General features: G+C 42.6%; 1 protein-coding gene across 3 annotated transcripts in view; it reads left to right on the top strand.

Annotated features, from left to right (window-relative positions):
- The window catches only part of TMTC1 (transmembrane O-mannosyltransferase targeting cadherins 1), a 166,458-nt gene that overhangs the window by 97,605 nt on the left and 48,151 nt on the right, over positions 1 to 20,702 (top strand). For all 3 annotated transcript variants that reach the window (XM_064737429.1, XM_064737419.1, XM_064737413.1), the window contains 2 exons: positions 3,755 to 3,876; positions 17,165 to 17,329. In XM_064737429.1, coding sequence (XP_064593499.1) covers positions 3,755 to 3,876; positions 17,165 to 17,329 — 287 coding nt within the window. The remainder of the gene's footprint in view (positions 1 to 3,754; positions 3,877 to 17,164; positions 17,330 to 20,702) is intronic.

The raw sequence follows: 20,702 nt of genomic DNA, 5'->3' as shown, positions 1-20,702 counted from the left end.
GGAGAGGTGACAATTCTCTCATTCTCAAAAAAAACCAAACAGTTAGAAGAAGGAATTAAACCTGTTTGATTGCCTTTCCATCAAACAGGCAAGCAAGTATAAACACCTTCAGAAACATTCTGAGGTAGAACAGAATGAAATTTGCTTGGATTTGTTTGCCCAGCTGTTGTCTTCCCTGAGGTGCAGCTCAGTCCAGCCAGGAGAAATGCTGTCCTCACAGCTCTGCTTTCCAGTGCCTCAGCCCTTGGAGGTGCCAGGCAAGGTGAATATCAGTGCTGTCAGCACAGTGCAGACTTCATGGATCTGGCACCTCTGACCATGCCTCCTCCAGGGCAAGAGTAAGGAATTCACTGATGCAAGGTCACAGTTATGGCAGTAATGCTGAAGTGATCTGTGCTCCTCCTGCACTCACACTTAGAGGGTTCTGCCTTGTACAAGACTTGTGCTTTAGTGGAATATGGGATATAAAATGGAAAGATCTCTGAAGTTATAAATTCTAGAGTTTCTTCCTTTTCCCCCACATTGCTAAGGAAGCAGTTTTTGAGATTTATTGCTGTATTGATCATGTTTGACCTTGGAGTGATTCTTTGATATTCTGCTTGAGACTATGGGACACTTATTTTGCATTGCCCTTGGGAGAAATAGTTTTCTTTTGTTCTTTGATAAGTCTGTGAAATAAAAGTTAGAAAGTTCTTTTTTAAATCAGTTTTGGTTTGGTTTGTTGTTTTATTGGTGGGTTTTGTTGTTACAGTGTAATGAAGGCCTCATTGTAATGAACTAGAGATGAATTTCAAAATGCCTCCCTCCCACCAAGCTATTTACTATAACAAATGCTATTTTGATTTGAAGTTGGTTTGTCTTTGACAAGAGAAATCATTCTGAAGTTAATTCAAAAGTGTTTGGTGATTCCCCCCACCAGAGACTACAGTGACAGCAAGACAAGCTTTGTATTTCCAAAAGGAAACACTGTCTTTAAGGGGAAAGGAATTGTCTCTCTGAATGCAATGATCTATAATTTCTAGCCCTAGCTATTTTATTTTAAGGAGAAAGGAAGACAAACACAATTGCCTATTACTCTTTAAAAGCTTTTACTGCTGCTCTGGGCACCTGGAAGATGCTGATTCTGACACCTTTACCTCAGCTATCTCAAGTGGGATCATATGACCAAAGTAGTTAAACCAAAGAAATGGTCCTAATATTTCTTTTATTTCTTTGCCAGGAAAATGCAACAGGTTATGTATAGGTTGGATTTGTTTTATTTAGAAAAACACATGGAGGGGATTTCCCATGGCTTGTGTTGCATGGGAGGTGCTGCTGCCCTCTGCTCCTGCAGCCCCACGAGTGGCTCACAGGCACAACCACACATTGCCCAGAACCAGCTGAAGCCTGGCTTTGAGGACCAGCTCTTCCCAAAGGCCTCTGCCTTAATGGAAAGCTTTAAAAAGGGCACTGCCTGGTGGTTTTTATTGCAGAAATAAGGAGCACCACGGAGGGATCTGCTGCTCCATGGGGCTGGTTGTGTCTGCTGGGTTCTGAGCCCTGCCCGAGGGACTGAGCTGGCAGCCCTCAATGGCATTAGCAAGGAGCTGTGGCTTGTTCTGGGGAGAAAAAGGGCATGCAGAGCCATTTGATCCTTCAACTGAGCTAATTCCCACATTTTCCTCTTTGTCATTTGATGAACAAGTTTTATTTGTCCTTCTCTAGCATTCAGTTTCCTTTGCTTATCTGCAGTGCTGCAGCCTTGAATAACACCATGTCCTTCCTAGAGATGTTTAACTAGAGATTGTTTTCCCAATTATTAATTTAATGATCAGAAACTAGAGAAATGTTTGATAGCTAGTTTGTTTGAAAGCAAATGTGTATGTTGGGGGCTGAGAATATTGTATTTGCTAGTGCACTCCCTTAGGCCCAGCATACCTTGTTGTGCCTCCTGGTCCTTAGTGTCAAACCCCTGGGGTAGAGTGGTAGCAGAAGATGGGCACCATGATCAGGTCAGACAAAGTGGGAAGGGAGACCCACATGAAAAATGGAGTATATTTCCAGATCTGGGTGGGGAGGGAAGTTGAAGTTGAGCTAGAACTGGTAATTTTGATTCAGAGTTGAGAAGAAATTTTTAATCCTTTTTTTTTTTTTCCCAAATTAAATTTTCTGCTGTAATTACCAGGCATCTCTGCTCATCATCAATATGGATTGATGTCTCCTTCAGCTCTGAGAAAAATGTACTTACATGCTGTTGTGACTGCATGTAGGCACTAGTAACTGTGAATCCAGGATACTGAAAAGAGGGTAATAGGAGTACTATAGATAACTGTGGTGCTATTTAAAGCACATATTGATAAAGAAGTCTGGAAAACGTGAATTCTGCTCCTCTCTCTGCCTCATGATTCCTCTTTGAGCCAGGGGAAATCCATGCACATTTTTGTGATCCTGTGGTTTAGCTCCTCCAAAAGGACATCAAAGCCTCCTGACTTGTCCCCTTGCTTTTGGTACCCACAGAAAAGACCTGTTGTCTTTCCCATAGAATAGGATGAATATATTTTAGTAGTAGGATTCCTGAATTTCAGCCACTCTCTAGACCAGTGGTGACTGCTGTTGCAGTCCATGCAAAAGCAGCTCAAAATGGAGTACCCATCATTTATGGGACTCCATTTCTCTACTCAAAAATTTTGTCCAACCTTTCTAAGTGTAGCTCCCTCTGGCAAAGAGAAGTCAATTTGCTCTCCAAAACTGGGAAATTGCCCACAACAATTAGAAAGTGCTGCAACCATTAAGTGATTGTGGTTGCATCTGTTTCTGGGCATGGCAGAGCTTCTCGGGGTGTCTGCAGACCGTGAGAAGCAGCATCTGAGCCAGGAGAGCACAGATGTCTGCCTGGGTGATTGAACAGGCCTGAAGCTACACTTCTATCCTGGTGCCACTCTTTGAGAAGCAAGATTTACCCTCTTAGGGCGGAGCTAAGCCTGAAGCTCAGCTTGCTCAGGAGGCTTGGGTCTCTCCATAGCAGGATGAGTGGCCACGGCATCCCCGGGCTGGCCCCAGGGATCACGCTTGGTTTGAATTGCATGTGGTCATCCCATTCCTCCTCACAGAGTCAGCTAACATGAAAGTGAGTACAAGTGGAGGGCATTAACTGAGCTCAAGTGAAAAACATTAATTTTAGCATACAGCATGTCTCAGATTTCTGACTCTGTATGACTGTGGAGACCTTGTGTGCGAAAGTATCATTTCAAGTGTAGATATTTTCCTTGAAAGAGATAAAATGACTGCATTAATGTGTCACTTAGGGCTAGTTTTCTTTACACAAAATGTGACTGATTGAACAGCCTTTTCTCTGTTGTAAACATTTAGGATTGAACACAGCAGTCTGTGTGTATGTGATATGCATTTGGGTATTTACATAGAGTCACACTGTCGTAGACATGCTAATGTATACATTCACACAACTCTGTATTTACATATTACCAATATGAGTGATATCTTAGGTGATAGCTGTGCCATGCATATAGTAGAGCTGACCTTGGGAAAGATACCAAGGGTAATAATAGACACAGTGGGTAGTGTTTGTGCACTTTCTGGGCATATTAGATGCATCAGGAGTGCACAGATATAAAAAAATTAGTGTCTCATAAAAATTTCTTTTAAATGCAAAACATGCCAAATGTTCATCTGAGTTGCTTTTTTAATGACCCTCAAAAAAGAGGTGAATCAAGTTTGATTTTTTTAGTTGATATTGTTTAATTTTGTATTATTGCAGAAACTGGAACACAAAGAAGTTTTGGTTGGCTTGTTGTTCCTGGTTTTCCCATTCATCCCAGCCAGCAACCTCTTCTTCAGGGTGGGATTTGTGGTGGCAGAGCGAGTCCTTTACATGCCGAGGTAACTATTGCAATTGAATTTTTTTTGCTAATGAGACCACCATCTCATTTTCTGAAAGCAGGCATGATTACTTCTTCCCTTTTAAGTACTTCAAACATAAACATAATATTGCCAGCCAGTGTGTTCTCTGCCTGGGAGTTTTGGTGTTACAGCATGAGAGATTTTATAGTCAGCTGAGAGCAGATTGCTTGGCAGGAGCAAAGCTACTCAAAATCCTTGCTTTTCTTTTTAAACACAGGGTTTTTTTGTGTGTATGTGCTTGACACAGCTCAATACAGAGATGGGGTGTTATTTCTTGAGGGTTGTCCTCCAAGACTCATGGTAGCATTATCAAATTCCTTAATGATTTTATCTTAAAGACAGCAGCTGGAACATTAGCCTGTCATGTTTGTATTGGGTTCTTGTTCAGCTTTCCCACTCCATTAGGTGGTCAGTAAATACAAGGCAGACTTTGCTGTCTCAGAAGGCTCCTGGATTCATTGTGGGATATGCACATGGGCTCCTGCCTGTAGGCTACTGATTGCAGGCACATCTGAGAGTGGAGATTTGCACTTGGTGAACAGGAGGAGGAAAATCCAGCCACTTCTCCGTCCCTCAGCCAGTGCTCTGAATTTCCCCTCAGCTTCCAGCCTCTGGCAATTGCCACTTCAGCTATCTGGGTTCTTCTGATTGTGTTTATGCAGGGACAGCTCTGAGGTGTCGCTTGTGACATCTCCAGTGTCCACACCAGAGGCTGCAGTGGCACTCAGAGGCCATCCATCCAAGATGCCCCAGGCCATTGCCCATTTGACAGAAACACAGGCTGGTTGAGGCTGGAAAGGACCTTGGGAGGTCATCTGGTCCCAATCCCCTGGGCAAGCAGAGCCAGTTGTTTGGGACCAGGTACAAAGCTTTGAGTTCAAGGAGGAAAATTCCACAGCAGCTCTGGGGAACTTGTAGTGTAGTTTGTTCCATAAGTAAATGCTGTATATTGGATGCTGTAAGTTAGAAATCCCCTTGGTGCAGGGGAACAGCCTCTGTTATATCACATGGGAACTGCCATTGCAGAGCTGGTGACAAAACAGAAGTCCTCAGTTTCACCCTTGGTTACTTTGTGACAACTGAAACAGAAGTTTCATTCCACAAAACATTTAAATTCTAATCCTCATGAATTGTGCAGCCAATACAGGTAGTCTTTTGAAAAGCTGTATATATTCTGATTGTCATTGGTGTAAGCACTGTCACAAAAAGGCTGCTCATTGGTGTAAAGCTCAGGCTGTGGAGGAGCTATTGCATGTGTTATAAGGCTCCTATGCAGTTGGGCTGTATCCCTGTGCCTCTGTACACAGACATGCTTTTTAGGTTGAATTCTGCTGACTTTGTTCACATCACTAGCCCTGCCTTTGTTAGCTGAGGGCACATCTGAAAGTGTAGTGAGTGAAAGTTGTCTCTCAGAGTTATTTTGCAAATGATACCCTCAACTAATGGATCCTGCATCATTTCAAATTAACTTGGAAATCAGATTGCTTTAAATTCATGTAACAGAAAATGAGGAAACACATGAAAGAGCAAAGCTATTAAGGAAACAGTCAGCTGAACACAGGGCTGTGTTGAGTGGTTGCCTTTCTGAATCTCAAAAGAACAACTGCGGAAAATACTTCAGCTGTCAGCAGTTCCTCGTCCTCCTCCAGATGAGGCTGCTGATATAATGAGAGGAGGGGCAATGAAGAAGAAAAAAGGGTATGTTTGCACAGAGAAAATTAATCAGCGTTAACATGTGTGCATATAGTTTGTATAATGCTTTTCATCTCCCTGAGGGCTTTGCAAATATATGACCTACAAAGTAGGTGATTGATGCTACTTTCTTTTTTTTTTTTTTTTTTCAATTAGAAAGACTGAGGTAGAAGGATTAAGTCTGTGTCAGAGTCCCTGGATCTCATATTTGGCTCAGATCACTCCTGTCCTGCTTTGCAACATTTCGTTTTGCTCTCAGCCCAGGCTGGCAGGTATCTGGCATGAAAAGGGAAGGCAGACCCTGGCAGTGCATGGCAAAGGTGGGGATTTCCTTGCCAAATGATCTGGACAGAGCTGAACATCTCTGGCATCCTCCAGGTCCAAAATTGCAGGGATGGTGAGAGGGATTTCTGCTAACATTCATGACTATGGCAACACAAAAACAATGTGATTCTGTTTTGTTTTGCTTTTTCCCTCGAGGGGATGGCAATTTAGTAAGGATGGCTAAGGAAGTGTTCATGTTCTTTATTTAGAGCAGCCTGTAGCAGTTTTCTCAAGTTACATCTTGAAAAGGGGTTTTCCTATCCTTTGCCCTTCAGTCTCTAAAACTCAGCAAGTCAGAGGTTGCCATGCAGTTTTATTTAGACAAAAGTACTCAAAGAGATTCAGAGGATTTGGTGATCTATGTTTTTGGGCTTATGCTGGAAGGCACTTTTCTCTTTCTGTTTCAAGCAATAGCCTTTTATTGATATTTATGGATGTGGCACTTGCATTTTTATGGATGGGACAGTGGAGTATGTGTGTCACAGCCTGAAGTCTTGGTTCAGTGGGGCTCAGTAGGTACCTGGGGAAAATGTCTAGCATTTTCTTTTCAATAAAAGTTAAGTAAGGACCCAAGGATTTATGTAAAAGATATTATAAATAGAAAGAAGGAAGAAATAAACCCTTTGCTCAGTGTCTAATTAGATGGCTCGGCCTTGCCTTCTGGGGATTGATGGATATTTGGAACAATTCCTCTTCTGTCTGCAGCCCTGCCTCAGGGGAGAAGCATACAAACTATGTCAGAATGCTTGGATGTTTTCTTTAATTGTGTTCAGCTAAACAGAAATATTTGGAGAAAATATTTCTTGTGTTTATTTTTCATTTGAAGGTTACAAGCGTACTCGTTTAAATTAGGAATTACTCGTTTAAATTAGGTATTTTTAATAATAGTATTACTTTAGGTTAAAAAACTCAATTGGAAAACAATTTACTGTCTTTTAATTTGGCTTGTTTGTTTGTTTTTTCTTGTGTGTAAGATGGGAAAACTTGTTTTCAGGAGGTCAAAAGGTGTGAAATACCTAGGGAGTGATGAACAGGATACAGCTCTCTAGGCCAGTTTTACAAAGTGGCATCACTTATAAAGCTGAGTCAGTGAAAGACTGAAATTACAGTTTTTCCCCTCTTCAAAATGTCAATGAATATGCTGCTCAGAACCCCACAGACAGTACAATTGTTTGGAACTGCAGAATGGCTGAGGGCAGGCAGTTGTTCTGAGTCCTGAGCAGTTTGTAGCCAGGCAGCAGCAGCAGCTCTTCCCCTTTGTGGCCCTTTAGTGTGCAGGAACAGGAGCAGCAATGCAAACTCTTGGGCTATCCAGGAGCTGCCTGCTCTGCTGACATTCCCACTGAGCTGGGCTTGCTCTCACCTCATGGGACCAGACCTCTCCTACCAGAGCAATTTCTGTGTTTGCCTCATCTTTCACTGCTCCCTGATAGCTGTGGCTCCTGGCTGAGTGCTTGTGTCAGAGCTGGACAACTTTAGCTGGTGTCAGAGCCTCAAATGAACCAACAAATCACCCAAAACATCACTCTGTGGGTTATTTCCAATTTGCTGAAAGCAACAGGCAATCCAGTGGTACCTGCCCCATTTTTATGGCCACTTGTTCCTGGTGGATATTGCAGGGTGCACAGTTACTCTTTCCCAGCACAGGCAATTACAGGTTGCTGTCAGGTTTTTTTGCCAGCTCCTCACTATATCAGGAGTTGATGTTGCAACCCTAATTGACAATACTGGGAGATGAGATCACTGCTGTATACAGGATGGCATTTGCTTCACCATCTATCTTAAAAATCTGCAAGAAAGCCATCACCCAGGAAAAAGGACACTTGTGTTTTTCAAGAAATTAACACATCATGGTAAAGTTTTCCTCATGCTGTAGCAAAGCAGAGACCATATGAATTTTTGCCTCTGCATCGAGCATGCTTTTAATCCTTTGTGCTAATGCATTTTTTCCAGCTGGTGTAATCCCAAACATTAGTAATTTATGTAATTGGAGGGGGGAACATGATAGAATCATCTGTAACTTTTATGAACCTGATAATTTCTGAGCAGAAGTGCCCAGTGCTTACAGGGCAGCCACTTGGGGATGGCACTTACTGGTGCTTCTCTCCTGGGAACATGTCATGTACTCCACATTATCTTCATTTCCTAAAGACCAGTTGTGCAATGGGGTTTCAGTTTCCTGTGCCACTCCTTTCTTTATTGTCATTTGAAGCTGAAAGTTCACCAGGATCTGAATTTCTGTTTGTCTTTCCAAATTCTTTCAGCATTAGATCAGATCCTGTAAAGGATCATCTGATTTACAGAAGAAGCTTCTCTTTTTATTTGGAGTCAAACACTGACCCAGCAAAGCCAGCAGTGAAAGTCTCATTGGCTCAGTGGAGCCAGTTTATCTTCTCCCTGATCTCAATTCAATGACATAATTAAGCATTTTGCCAGTTTTCATGTTAAGCCCACAAATCATTTGGGATTTGTATATGGAATCCAAATTACACCTGTTCCATTTCCTTGAACAGACATGATTTCACTGCCTGCTCTGTTGCTGCCGTTCTTGGGGGGGGGGGGGGGGGCACGGGGCAGCCAAAGTTCAAAAGAAGTGAGCTGGATTATATTCCCTGTAATTCAGGTGCAGACCTGAGGGCACTGGGAGGGAAATGGGAGACCATTATGTGATGGCAGTAGGCCAGAGTGCAGCCCCAGCTGAGTTTCCTGTGAGGGATGCCTCTGTCCCCTGCAGGGTATCAACTGGAGCATCACTCTGCAAAAAGTGGCTGGAGGCGAGGTGCTTGGGACTTCAGCTGGGACAAGTGACCCAGTGCTGCTTTCCTATCTGTGAAACAGGGATAATAACTCCACTCTGCCCTTCAAAAGGGGGCAGAGAGAGCTCTCAGTAATAAATGAGAAATAACTCCTTTCTAAAGGCTAAATGCTGTGAGCAGCTCCCTTGCAGATGCGTGTCCGAACTCCAGCCCCTGCCTTTGGAGGCTTGCCCTGTCCCTATTAAACACTTCAAGGAGAAATCAAAGCAGCCAACCTCTGTTAATGCAGGCAAGAAATGCTGAGATGCCAGTGCCATATATTTTGGCAAAAGGCAGTCAAGATGTAGGAATAAAAAACTGAAATGATTCTGCAAAGCTGAAAAAGATGAGCTCATGGCATGTTTGGTCTAGGCTGCTGTATTGAGTTATTTTAACTAAATTTAAAGCATGCTTTTGAGAAATGTGTTGTGTTTTGGGCATGTACAGGAAAAAGCTATATTTTTGTGGAGTTATGGGCACTAATGGCTATAGTGCAAAGATTTCTGGTTTTGTTGTGATAGATTACCCTAAAGGAAAACCTTCAAATGCATTTATTCTGCTCTTGAAAATAACAGAGGTAGGTAAAGATATTGGTTTTAAAAATAATAGGTTAATGTCATCTTGTGGAAGTAATCTACTTGGCCATGGTGATTAAAAGTGGAATTCTTATTTACAAGGTAATACATTGGCCTTAAGATGATGCCTTGTGAAATTTAATAGATAATATTCTTATATTTTTGGAGGTTTTGGAGACTTGTGATGGAACTGTGTGCGATATTATTTCCTGTTATGGAATTCCAGAAGTTATGACAGTATTTAAATTAAATCTAGCATACAGACCCATCTCCACTGAATTATATAAGATGTAGGGAAATTTCTGTGGAATCCTCATGGAATTATATTGGATTTTTCATTTATAAAATGTTTTCTTTCTGTAATTCATATAGGAATTAGAAACCTGGAAGGTTTCTGTATTATTCTGTATTATTCTGTATCTACCTGTAAATATTTCAGGTAGAAATCTGTTGGATGTGAAATCTTGGACTCCAGCACTCTAATGGAGGGGGTTGTTTGTCACGTGACTTTTTGGAAGGAAGGGGAAATGCATCCAAATGTTGAAAAGCTATTCAAGGGTTAGTGAAATCATTAATTTCTAGTCCATATTTTCTCTCTAATAAGGAGAAGTTCCTGCATTTTCTCTAATTACATCACGTTCTGCCTGGAGGATCACATTGCTAGTATAGGTAAATCACTTTGATTACTTGGCTGATCATGTCTAAGTACCTTTAGCACAGGCCTGCATAGATTTTAATTTAGAGCCAGTGACAAAGTCTTTGCACTAAGTCATAAGGTACCTTTCCAAGTTAGATATATTCTTCCAGTGTTTATAGTTTGCTATATCTTTGTATTATGACCTGCAGACTTTATTCCAGGAAAAGCCTGCTTAATTCCAGTGAAAATTTGGTATTTTATTCAGCAGGCTCAATATAAGTTAAGTATGTTACTGGTTCTTGGTTGTCACACTGATACTTCGGAGCTGTAGAGTTTTTTTTTTTTTCCCAGTGGGATTTTTTGGCAACAATTATATCTTGATGGTCTTCTTGAAGTCTTTCGGAACCTCTAGTGATCAAGAAAATCTATATCAATCCCATGTCAGCCTTACTGAGGGAGAGGCAGCTTAAACAATGCTTTTCCCATTGTTCCCGAAACTCAGTGCCAGTGAATGTTGCTGGTTTACTCTGTGGCACAGACACACCCCACATCCTCCTTGTCTTTGGACATTTAATCCAAAACATGATTGTTAAACGGATTTTTCCCTTCTAGTACCATCTGGTTGAGCAAGTTTTGGTACTTTGATACTCACATCATCCTGTGAAAAATACCTTGTTGTAGTTAACCCAAGGTGTGCTGACTGTAGTGAAGCTTTAGACAAAAATATTAGAAACAAAAGACTTCTCCAACCCAAGATGAAGTTTACAGTCCAAAGGGGATGGACAACAAAAAGGATGGTTGGGGAGAGCAGCCCAGAATGCCCCTTTGGAAGGGGACACCCATCTGAGAGTTGGGACATCAAGATTTATCTGCAACACCCCCCAGCACCTTTTTGGGATAAATAGTGCTGATCTAAACCCTGCTGGAGCACTTGGTGGTGGCAGTTTGATCTAGACCTGACCTAGGCCATGCTTGCACTTTTGTTACATTTTCTAGCCTGTAACTTGCTGGGTTTATGCTGTCCTTGTACCAGCTGTGAGGCCAAGTCTCAATCCAGCAGCAAACTTGGAGTACAAGGTAAATTCTCTGATTTTCAGGAAAATCTGGGCCAGTGCAGTGTGGTTATTCCAGATCAGCACATGGGCTCTCATGGCTGGTGAATTCTGAGGATTCAAAACCCTACATGTGCATCCACCTGCATCCCCAGGTCTGAGACTGACCTTGCACAGTGCTTTGGATCCAGTTTGCAGGAAGTGCCACAGCGGCTGAGTTTCTGGATCTTTTGGGTGATTCAGAAAATGTTTGGGGTTTTTTTTTTCTGTTTGGCTTTTTTTTTTTTTGTCTTGAAGGTCTTTTCCAACCTTAATGTTTCTATGATTTTATGACCCAAGTGCAACCCAGCATGCGCATACACGTACACTCTATTTCCAGATGGAAACATTCTTTTAAAAAGGCCAGAATTCATTCTGGCCCAAACAGCTCCAACCTTGAAAAACTTGACATTTTTCACAAAGCAGCATCTTTGCTACTCTGCCAGCACAGCTCATCGCTGGATGCTTTTTGGGGCAGAAAGAACCACCGTGGCTGTGCTGATTTTTGCCAGCACTCCGTTCCACATGTGGCTGCTGCAGTGAGGCAGGAGCAGCCCCCGGGGCATGCCAAGCGTGCTTTTTGCAATCAATTACTCTCCATTAGAGAAGTGTGAGCAGAGCCGATGAGTTTTGCAGGGATGAACTGTCTTTTTTCCCCTGCAGCAACAGCCCTGCCTGCAAGCTGCATTTCAGCTGCGTTTGCTCTTCCCCTCAGTGCCTCTGCTCTGCTCAGGCTGCAGAGCTGGGGTAGCTGGGACTAGGAGTGTGAAAAATGCATGTATTTTATGATTGGCTTTTCCCAAATATTAAAATGAATGTTATATGTATTGTGTTAGAAAGTAATGCTGTATTAATTCTCTTAAGTAGTGTGTTAAATACAGTTCTAGGTTATAAAAATTGTTGAAGTAGAAATGATGCTATGTAGGATACTTTTTTTAAAGAAAGGACCCACAGCAAGATAGCAGCCACAATACACCTAATTCTTTCAGAGAAAATGAATTTATTGCTCTCTTATCAGAAGAAATGAACTTCTTCCTGCCTCAAAGGCGCTGCTAGGATTCAGAGGAAGAAGTTGACGCTGACCAGAAAAAATCCTGTGTTTGAATGGAATTTATGCATCATGTATGAAGTGTATGAATATGCAACAGGCTGTTGTTTTTAAGGGTTAATACTTTGTTAACGTGGGTCCTTTTTCGGGCTCGTGATGCCCAGAAGAAGGTACCCGGATGTCCGTAACTCTTTGTTTCTGTTATCTCATATTGTCCTAATTCAAATTGTCCAAATTCTTATTACTCTAATTGTGTCGCTATTTTTTTTAACCATTTTATTACTATTAAACTAAAAAATTTTAAAAACAAGTGATTGGCATTTTTCACAAGGAGCATGTAAAGTATGTTGTGCCAGGTAATATATGTGTGGTGCTAAGGCTTAGAAACTTGTGGGGAGCTCTAAAAGTGAGAGAATCCGAGTGTTTGTGTTCAGCATTTGGAGCTGGCAGCAGGCAGAGTGTTTCTGTGCTGGCTGCTCTCTGAAGGGCATCGTGCATTTAGTCAAGAGCACAAGGGTTAAACTTGCCTCAGAGCAGCTTGGAAGCGAGGGCTGATTTTTATGGAGGGTAAGGGAGTCATCTTAAATAAGTGCTGGAAATCAAGAAGGAGTTTTGCAGCCCAGAAAGAGCCTCCTGGGTGAAATGTTGAAGCCAAGTGCATTTTCTGGTCTCAGTATACTTTTGATATAATCCCTTTTGTTGCATTAGCAGCCCCTGAATGTGGCAGTGTTTCTTCCATGCTTCCACAGGCTGCTTGTAGGCAACTCTTTCCCAAACTGATATGTATGCATGGATGCATCTGGATTCTTATCTTCATAGCTGAGCTATGAAATCTGGAGTAACTGCTTTGATGAAATCAGTGGATTTACTCCAAGTTTACATTTGTGTAGTTGAGATTAAATCAGTTTTAAAAAAACCCCAAGCAGCTAGCTCACAAGATTTGACATCCACAAAATTACCATTAAAAAGTGTGAGGAAAGCATCTTTTCTGCATAGTTTCTCCCACCTTTTAAAAACTCCTTTTTACAGCCCTACCTGGGTGAATTAGAAGAGGCTAGAACTGCAGCTGCTGGTGTCCAGGCTGGTTCTCTCAGAACTTCAGTTCTCAGCCTGCTCTGCCCATGCACTGTGCAAAGCCACAGCTGGAAAATGCAGCAGAAAGCATGACCAGAACATGCCTTGCTCCTCAGGAGTTTTCCACAGCAGCAGGTCTCCAAGCAATTTCTGAAGGAGGCAGAATGGTTTCTGCTGCAGGCAGATTGCTATAGCTGAGCATCCTGATAATTCAGGGCTGTGGCACATGTGGCTTTGATGAAATGCCATCACCACAAGAGCCAAATGCAGTGAAACCGTTCCTGACTTTCACTGAAAAGGGAGAAATGTGATCCACAGAGAGCAGAGCTGTGTGCAAGCATGCTCAGGAACAGCCTTGCCTTGGGAAAGGAGCTGTAATGGCCAAAGGAGAGGTTGAATTTGCAATCTAATTAGCCAAGATGTGTTTGCAAATATTAAATATGTGCTGTTTTGGCTCTAGCTTTAATGGGGCAATACGTACAGAGCACCATGGGAAATAAGGTCTATATGCCACTGCATTCCCATCTGCTTGTGCCTCCTTTCACTTTGCTTCCTCACAGGTGGAGCAATATTCACAAAGCACAGAAATGATGGACAAAAATGTGTCGTTACCCAGCTCCCCGTGTGCAGTCTGGCAGTGGCACAGAGGGTTTCCCTGCTGGGCTGCCTGGCCCTCAGCCCTTGCTGTGATTTAGGGCATGCCTAAAGTGCCACTTCAATACTGCAGGGGTTTGAAACAGTGAGGAACCATGAAACCATTGGCCTGTTTGTCCATTTGCCCAGCTTTTCTGCTGCTTTATGGAATTCCTGAAGTTACAGGTTCTCCTGCAATGCATGCTCATTGTGAGCCCACGTGAACTTGGTGGGCTGTTTCTCAGGACCGCAGGGACCAAGGTGGCATGGACTTCTCACTGCTGGAGCAGGCTGTTGCTTATCCTACAAAAGCCAAAAAAAAAGAAAAAAAATAAAGCCTAGCAGTTTTACAATAATCCAGTGGAAAATGGATTTAGGAAAGTGGTTTGGGGATTTTGCTTGTTTCCTATTGTTTTGGTTTTGCTACACAGTATTTCAGAAAAGTGCTTGTGTGGCAAGGCTGAGAGGAAAGCTCTTCAGGAGAAATGTTTCCCTCCCTAGGAAATGCTAGAGTTAACTAAGAAACCAAACAGCCCCAAAACCCTGCAGCCTCAATACATATGCAGTTAGCTACAGAGATGTCTGGAATGTAGTACTTAAGGGTAAGTTTTTCAAGCAGCAAACAAGTCTTGGATGAAAGGTCCTTTCCAGACATTTTATTTTTTTCCTGTGTGTGTGAGTAAAACCTGATTTGATATGGAGTCAAGTCCCCCATCACTCAGAGAAGAAAAGCAAATCTGCTGGAAATGTTCTCTGTGTTTGTAGGCAGTGGCAGGGTCACAGCAGAATTAACCACAGAGGAGGCATTACCTGGCAGGTTCCCTTCATCATTGGAGTGCAGCCTCACCTGCACGGGCTCTTTGCACCAGGGTGCAACTGCTGGGGCTGCTGCTGGCTGCATGAAAGTCAGAGCAGCTTCAAAGGGCTCCTCTGAAGCCTGGTGAGGTGGGGATCAAGGGAAGAGGGATGAACCTGGGGTGGGAGGGGCTCTCCAGGTGCAGTGACTGTCAGGGCAGGTTGCTGCTGCAGCAGCTCCATCTTTGCAAGTTTGGTGCTTCACTGGTTCAAAATGGTCACTGTGATAAAGGTAATTTCTGTGCTGGGACTGTTGGGTCTAGTGTGAAACAAGTGAAGTGAGGTATGACAGATTATGTGGTTTTGGAACTAGGAAACAATCGTAATATAATTATGGTTTGTGGACAGATGCTTCAATGCATTGGTGTGGACACTCTGTTTTGTTTAGAGCAGATCCTGGGATCTGGAGGAGGTGTAATGTGAATGCTGACTGTACCTCAGACTGGGTACTGCTGCTAAGGCAGAAATTCCCAACAGCTGGGACAGGATTTGACATAAATACCAAGACATTGACTTCTGCATTTTTGTTTCTGTAGGAAGGGTCTGTTCTTAAATATGTGAAGGTATAGAGAAATTACTTTGAAAATGGCCTTGTGCTAAAGCAATTAAATAATATTTATTTCAGATAATTAATTCCAAGGGAGGGATAAAATTGAGGAAAGGAAAAATAACAGTGAAAACCGTCTGCAGACTTTTGAGGCATTTCTTGTTGTAAAGGGAGGAATTATTACTGATGTTAGCTTTTCAGAGGTTTTAAAGTGGGGTTCAATAACTATAAAGGCTAGATTGTTTGGCATGAACATTTCTACAGTTCTAAATGTTGGTTGCAGTTAATGTAGGTGCAATAAATACATATGTGTACAAGAGTTAATGAAAATCAGCATAAGCACAACAAGAAATGTGTTACAGCAAAATGCAGGCATAATTGACATAAATATATAGGCAACCACTTCTGAAGAATGGGAGAACTCAAAAACAGCAGTGAAGGAGTTCTGAATGATAGCAGATCTGATGTTGTCTCTGGATTTGCCCCATATGTCTGTAGTTCTCTGTGTTCTGTAAGGCACCTGTACTGTGCCAGAGACAATGCAGTGATGCAAACCCTGTGCAACAAAGGCAGGTTTTTTCCTGAGTGAGAGGAAGAATTCTTGTCCTTCTCCATCCTTGGGAAGCCTAAGCAATAGCAATGTTCAGCTCTCCAGGAGGGCAGAGAAACCATGCCAAGAAGCACACAGAGAGCTCCTTAAATATGGAGCATTTTCATTTTTCTGATTTCCACATTGACTTTCACCATACTGCACACTTGCCTGAAAGGTCACCTCTGACAGGGGAGTTTTGTTCCTAGTTTTTCTTCCCTCGTAGAATTCTCACTGGGAAGTTGCTCCAACATCTCTGTACAGACCAGGAAAGCCTGTAAAGGTCTGGCCGGAGTGTGGGCAGGTGCAGTGATCTCTCAATGATCTACCTGCCTTTAAATGTGGATTCAGCTGGGGTTCAAGGGGTGCCAGTGTTTGGGAAGGGCCATGCTCTTGTTTATTGATCAACCCCATGTGTTATTCGAGAGCTTTCTGCTCCCTTATTTCATCAGAGAGAGCTGCCTGGACTAAGATAGGTTTTAAGTCTAACACTAAATCAGGTGCTGAGTAACCTGAAGAGTTCTAGATAAGCTAATGAAATTTGTTGAGCAATAGAAATTTAGATTCTTTAAAAAAAATTACAAGCAGAATTAGTGATGCAAAGCACAGCAACCAAAAGCACTGAATTTCCAGCTCAGAGGGTCATCATTGGAGGAATATTAACATAGCCCTTGAATTAAGGTAAATAATTACTGAATTGATGTAAATTTATTCAGGAGTAAGACTTTGGCTTGTGAAAATGCCACAGTAGTTATTAATGGAGAGCCATGGGAGCGCTGGGGGCTGGAGATGGCTGTGTGTCAGTTCATGGGAGGGCAGCAAGGAGGATCTGCCAGCACATCTCAGCTCTTCTGGGCTGGCCTTGGTGTAAAAGTGCAGGAGCCAGAGAGGCACTTGTGCCTTTTGGTGGTCTCTGTCACCTGCTCCTGCAGCAGCATTGACTGCAGCACTCACTCTCCTGCCTCAGCTGCACAATTTGTAAACTGGAATTAATAGCAGCCACCACTGGGATTGTTTGGAGACTTCCCCCTGTTAAAATGCCTGTCATTTCCACGCTGCTCCGGTAGTGCTCAGTATTACTGTTATTACATGGTGCTTTCCTAGCTTGCTGTTCAGAAAAGCAGCTGCCTTCTGTGGCTGGTGTAAGCTACCATTATGCTGGGTTATATTATGTATGTGACTGTACTTTTGGCATCCGGGTCTATCATTTAGATTAATTTGGAAATTGTGTAGTGACTTGAGGAAAACTGCTGTTGAATTGAAGTTTGTTAGCCCAGAAAATATCATTAGTCAAAAAATCCTCTGTAATTGTGTAATAAATGCAATAGTGGATGGTCTTGCATATAAACCAGACACTTGAAATATAACTTTAGGTACATTTTGCCTTTCTTTTTTTTTCCCCCACAGTATGGGGTACTGCATCCTTTTTGTCCACGGTCTAAAAAAGCTGTCTACGTGGCTAAATAAATGGAGAATTACTGTTCCAACCCTCTTTGCTTTGCTGCTGCTGCTCTTCTCTTGGAAGACCGTGAAACAGAATGAGATCTGGCTGTCACGAGAATCCCTTTTCAGGTAGGAGTGACCACAGGAGAATCCTTGCATTTTTATATTGTTTAAAGTAGGTTTGCTGCATGGAATGTTTTTCTTTAGAAAAAGTTGTGCTATTGATGTGTTGATCTAATTAACATTTTTATTACCATAAAATAGCACTTTCTGTTTTGTGACAACTGTGCAAAAACTGGTGTCAGCAGTTTACATGCTGATGGACAAACTTTGGTTCTGACAATCACATTTTTAAGACATGATGTTTTTAAATAACTTTGATTCTGTAGATTTAATGATAGCATTATGCTTTTGTTTCTAAAGACATAGCAAAGGTTTTTTGCAGCGCTCCAGAATGCCATAGTAACGCTACTGAATATATTGAAATTTCTTTAGCAATGTTCTAATGACAAAAATAAAATGCCACAAAGCGCCAAACTTAATGTACCATATTTCATTTTATTTCATTACTCTTTGCCAAACAGCTCTGTTAACAGCCTCATTTATGTATTTTCTTGCATTGAAACAGACTGTTTCATTTTGTGTTTTGCTAGAAAATGTATTGCATTTGCCTCCAGCTGCTTTCAGCAGTTGTCTAATTGTGAAGTAATTGCAGAAACGCAGGTGATCTGCACACAGGTTGAGCTTTATTTCCTAACTGATTGGCCAGAGCAAAGTTTAATTTATACAGCACTGAAAGTATGAAATTGTTTTTTATGTGTACCCTTTGGTCTTCAGCAAATACTGCTGAAGTGGTTGGAGCTCTCTCAGTGGGGCTGTTTTTTAAAAAATCTGGAACTGGGTTTTCTCCCCTCTGAGTGATTCATGGAATATTCTGAGTTGGAGGGGACCCACAAGGAGCATTGAGTCCAGCTCTTAAGTGAATGGTCCATAGAGGGATGGGATCAAAGCCACAACCTGGGCACTGTTAACAGCACACTGACCCACTGAGCCAATCTCAGCTCCCTGCTGGCTCCCTCAATCACTGTTTGCTGTCCCAGCAGTGGTGGCTGCCTGGACTCACTCAGCAATCCAAACCTGGCCACTTGGAGGAAAGTGGGAGGGTTTCCAGGTTGGATCACTCTCTTGCTGAAGGGGAGGTGGGAATCTGACAAGTCCATTTGCAGACTTGCAGGCATCATATGGTGTTGTGTTGTGCACAGCTGTGGTCACCCAGGTTTAAGCATGGTGATGTTAAACTGTAGCAGGTGACAGGAGGACACTTCTTCCACTAAGGAGCATTCTAGGGATAGTATGGAGTGCTATGGGGTCTGTAGCAGAAGAGAGGGATAAGGTTATGTCTGCTTAATTGGATACAAATGGAATTTTGTCCTTCCAGCCTCCATTCAAAGCAGGGTGACTGTTTACTTCCAGTTGTGAGGCGGTGCCACTGCTGCAGTGCAGCTCTGAGCTGGAGCTAGCACGCCTTTACCTGCCTTAGCTTGAGCTGTTTCCCTCTTCAACTCAGGACTTTTGGGGACAGTACCAGCCCAGAGGTCTGCCCCAGGCTTTTCAGGGGATGGCAGAACTCTTAAATTCCTGCTGGGTCACCTCGTATTGTGGCCTGCCCCTGATAGCAATCAGCAGCCGCTGCTGAAAAAAAGCGCTGCAAGAACAGGGCCAGCAACAATAATGCTGCTCTCCAGTTCTTTCCCAGCTTGCAGTAATCTGCAGTTTAAAGACTTCCTGAGTCAGGAGTTACTTGCTATTTTTGCTCTTAACAGCCACTGATGGACTTTTCTTCCATAATGTCTCTGACTGCTTTTTCAAATCTATTTATAGTTTTGGCTTCTACAGCATCCTGTGCGCTGGGCTCTGTCCTTAAATTACAGAGTGTGCACACTAAGATTTCCCTCTGTGTGCTGTGAGCCTTCTGCCTGATTATCTGGTTGGTGTCCCCTGGTTCTGGTGTGCTGAATGAGTTGTGAGTAGCCATCAGCTTGTCACTTAGATAAAGGCACTTCCATGCCTTGAAGCCCCATGCCCTCACCTGAGGCTGTCTCCTTTTCACGCTGAAGTCAGCTGGTCTTGGGCTCCCCTCACATGGAAGCTGTTCTGCATTTCTGATTCCTCTTGTCAGTCTTCTCTGAACGCTTTAATACTTCAATCCATCCTTTTGAGAAAGGGGGTTTGCAGCACAATAACATAGGACTTTCTGGTTTTTGTTCTCTTCTTCTACTAGTTCATAATTTTCTGCTTGCCTTTTATGACCTCTCCTAAGCAGTGATTGATAATTTCACGGCACTCTCAATGCAAATTCCACGATACCTGCTGTGACTGGAAACACCAGGTTTTTAGCCATCAGTCTGTGTGCAGATTTAGACTGTGTGTGTGTAAACACTCTCTGATGCTTGTGTCCGTACCAACGCTGCATTTCTTGTGCCACCTTTTTCCCTAGTCTTCAATACAGTGAGATCCTTCTGCAACAAGGTGTAGTTAATTCTTGCAGTGTGATTCACATTGGTGTCATCGGCAAACGTGTCCCCTCTTTTCAAGCTCCTTTGTGAGCCCCTGAAGTAGCTCAGGTGCCATTGCATGTCTCCTGGGAACCCTGCTTGTACCCTTCTCTAGCTGCTTAAAAACTGTTCACACAGTCATGCTCTTTGCTTGCTGTCTTTCAGCTAAGTATTCATTCATGAGAGGATCTTCCCCTCTTACTCCATGATGCCTTGAAGAAATTGGAATTCTTCAGTGAGGGATTTTATATAAAAATCTCCTTTTGGGCATTTAAGTGCTCAACATTGGTGTAGGTGATTTTGATTGACTGGGCTATATTTGGAATATATATAAATATATAAAGGCTTTCCATAGTTTCAATATTATGTATGTACCTGTTGAGTACACCAACAGAGCTTCCCAAATAACTTCTTTCTGCAGTATGCAAGGCTAATTATTTGTTGGACTGTAGTTATCCAGCAATGTGCTAGAATTACGATTTATTATGGTTTTCCCCAAATTACCTGAAGTGAAAATCACACTTTCTGGTCTGTTTCCCCCTCAAGATCCCTTCCCTGGAGCCAAATGAAGTCATGTTCATCAACTTCCATTCCCCTAGTGCCAGTCTCATTTAAATTACGGGCTACCTACCGCAGCTAATAGCTGCCTGTGTGATTTCCTCTGGATGCATTCTGCCAGGCCCAATGGGTTCATAACTGTTCTGGGTGTTGATTTGCTTTAAAGCCTCTTTTACTGCCACTTCAGTCAGACACAGTGCTTGGGTGTTGCCCTGTGAGGAAAGGCTCCTGTGTGGCAGCTCCTTCAGTTTCCCTGTAGCAGCACTGGTGCAGAGAATCCATTCAGCTCATCTGCTGTGGTCTTTTCTTCTTTAGGCACTACTTTTAGACCTCCATCATCTATTTGCCTTAGGGGATCTTTGGCAGGTTTCCTCTATCTGATGTATTCC

Source organism: Zonotrichia leucophrys, chromosome 1A, assembly GCF_028769735.1.
Source record: "Zonotrichia leucophrys gambelii isolate GWCS_2022_RI chromosome 1A, RI_Zleu_2.0, whole genome shotgun sequence".
Taxonomy (NCBI): domain Eukaryota; kingdom Metazoa; phylum Chordata; class Aves; order Passeriformes; family Passerellidae; genus Zonotrichia; species Zonotrichia leucophrys.
This window is presented reverse-complemented; position numbering and strand designations above follow the sequence as displayed.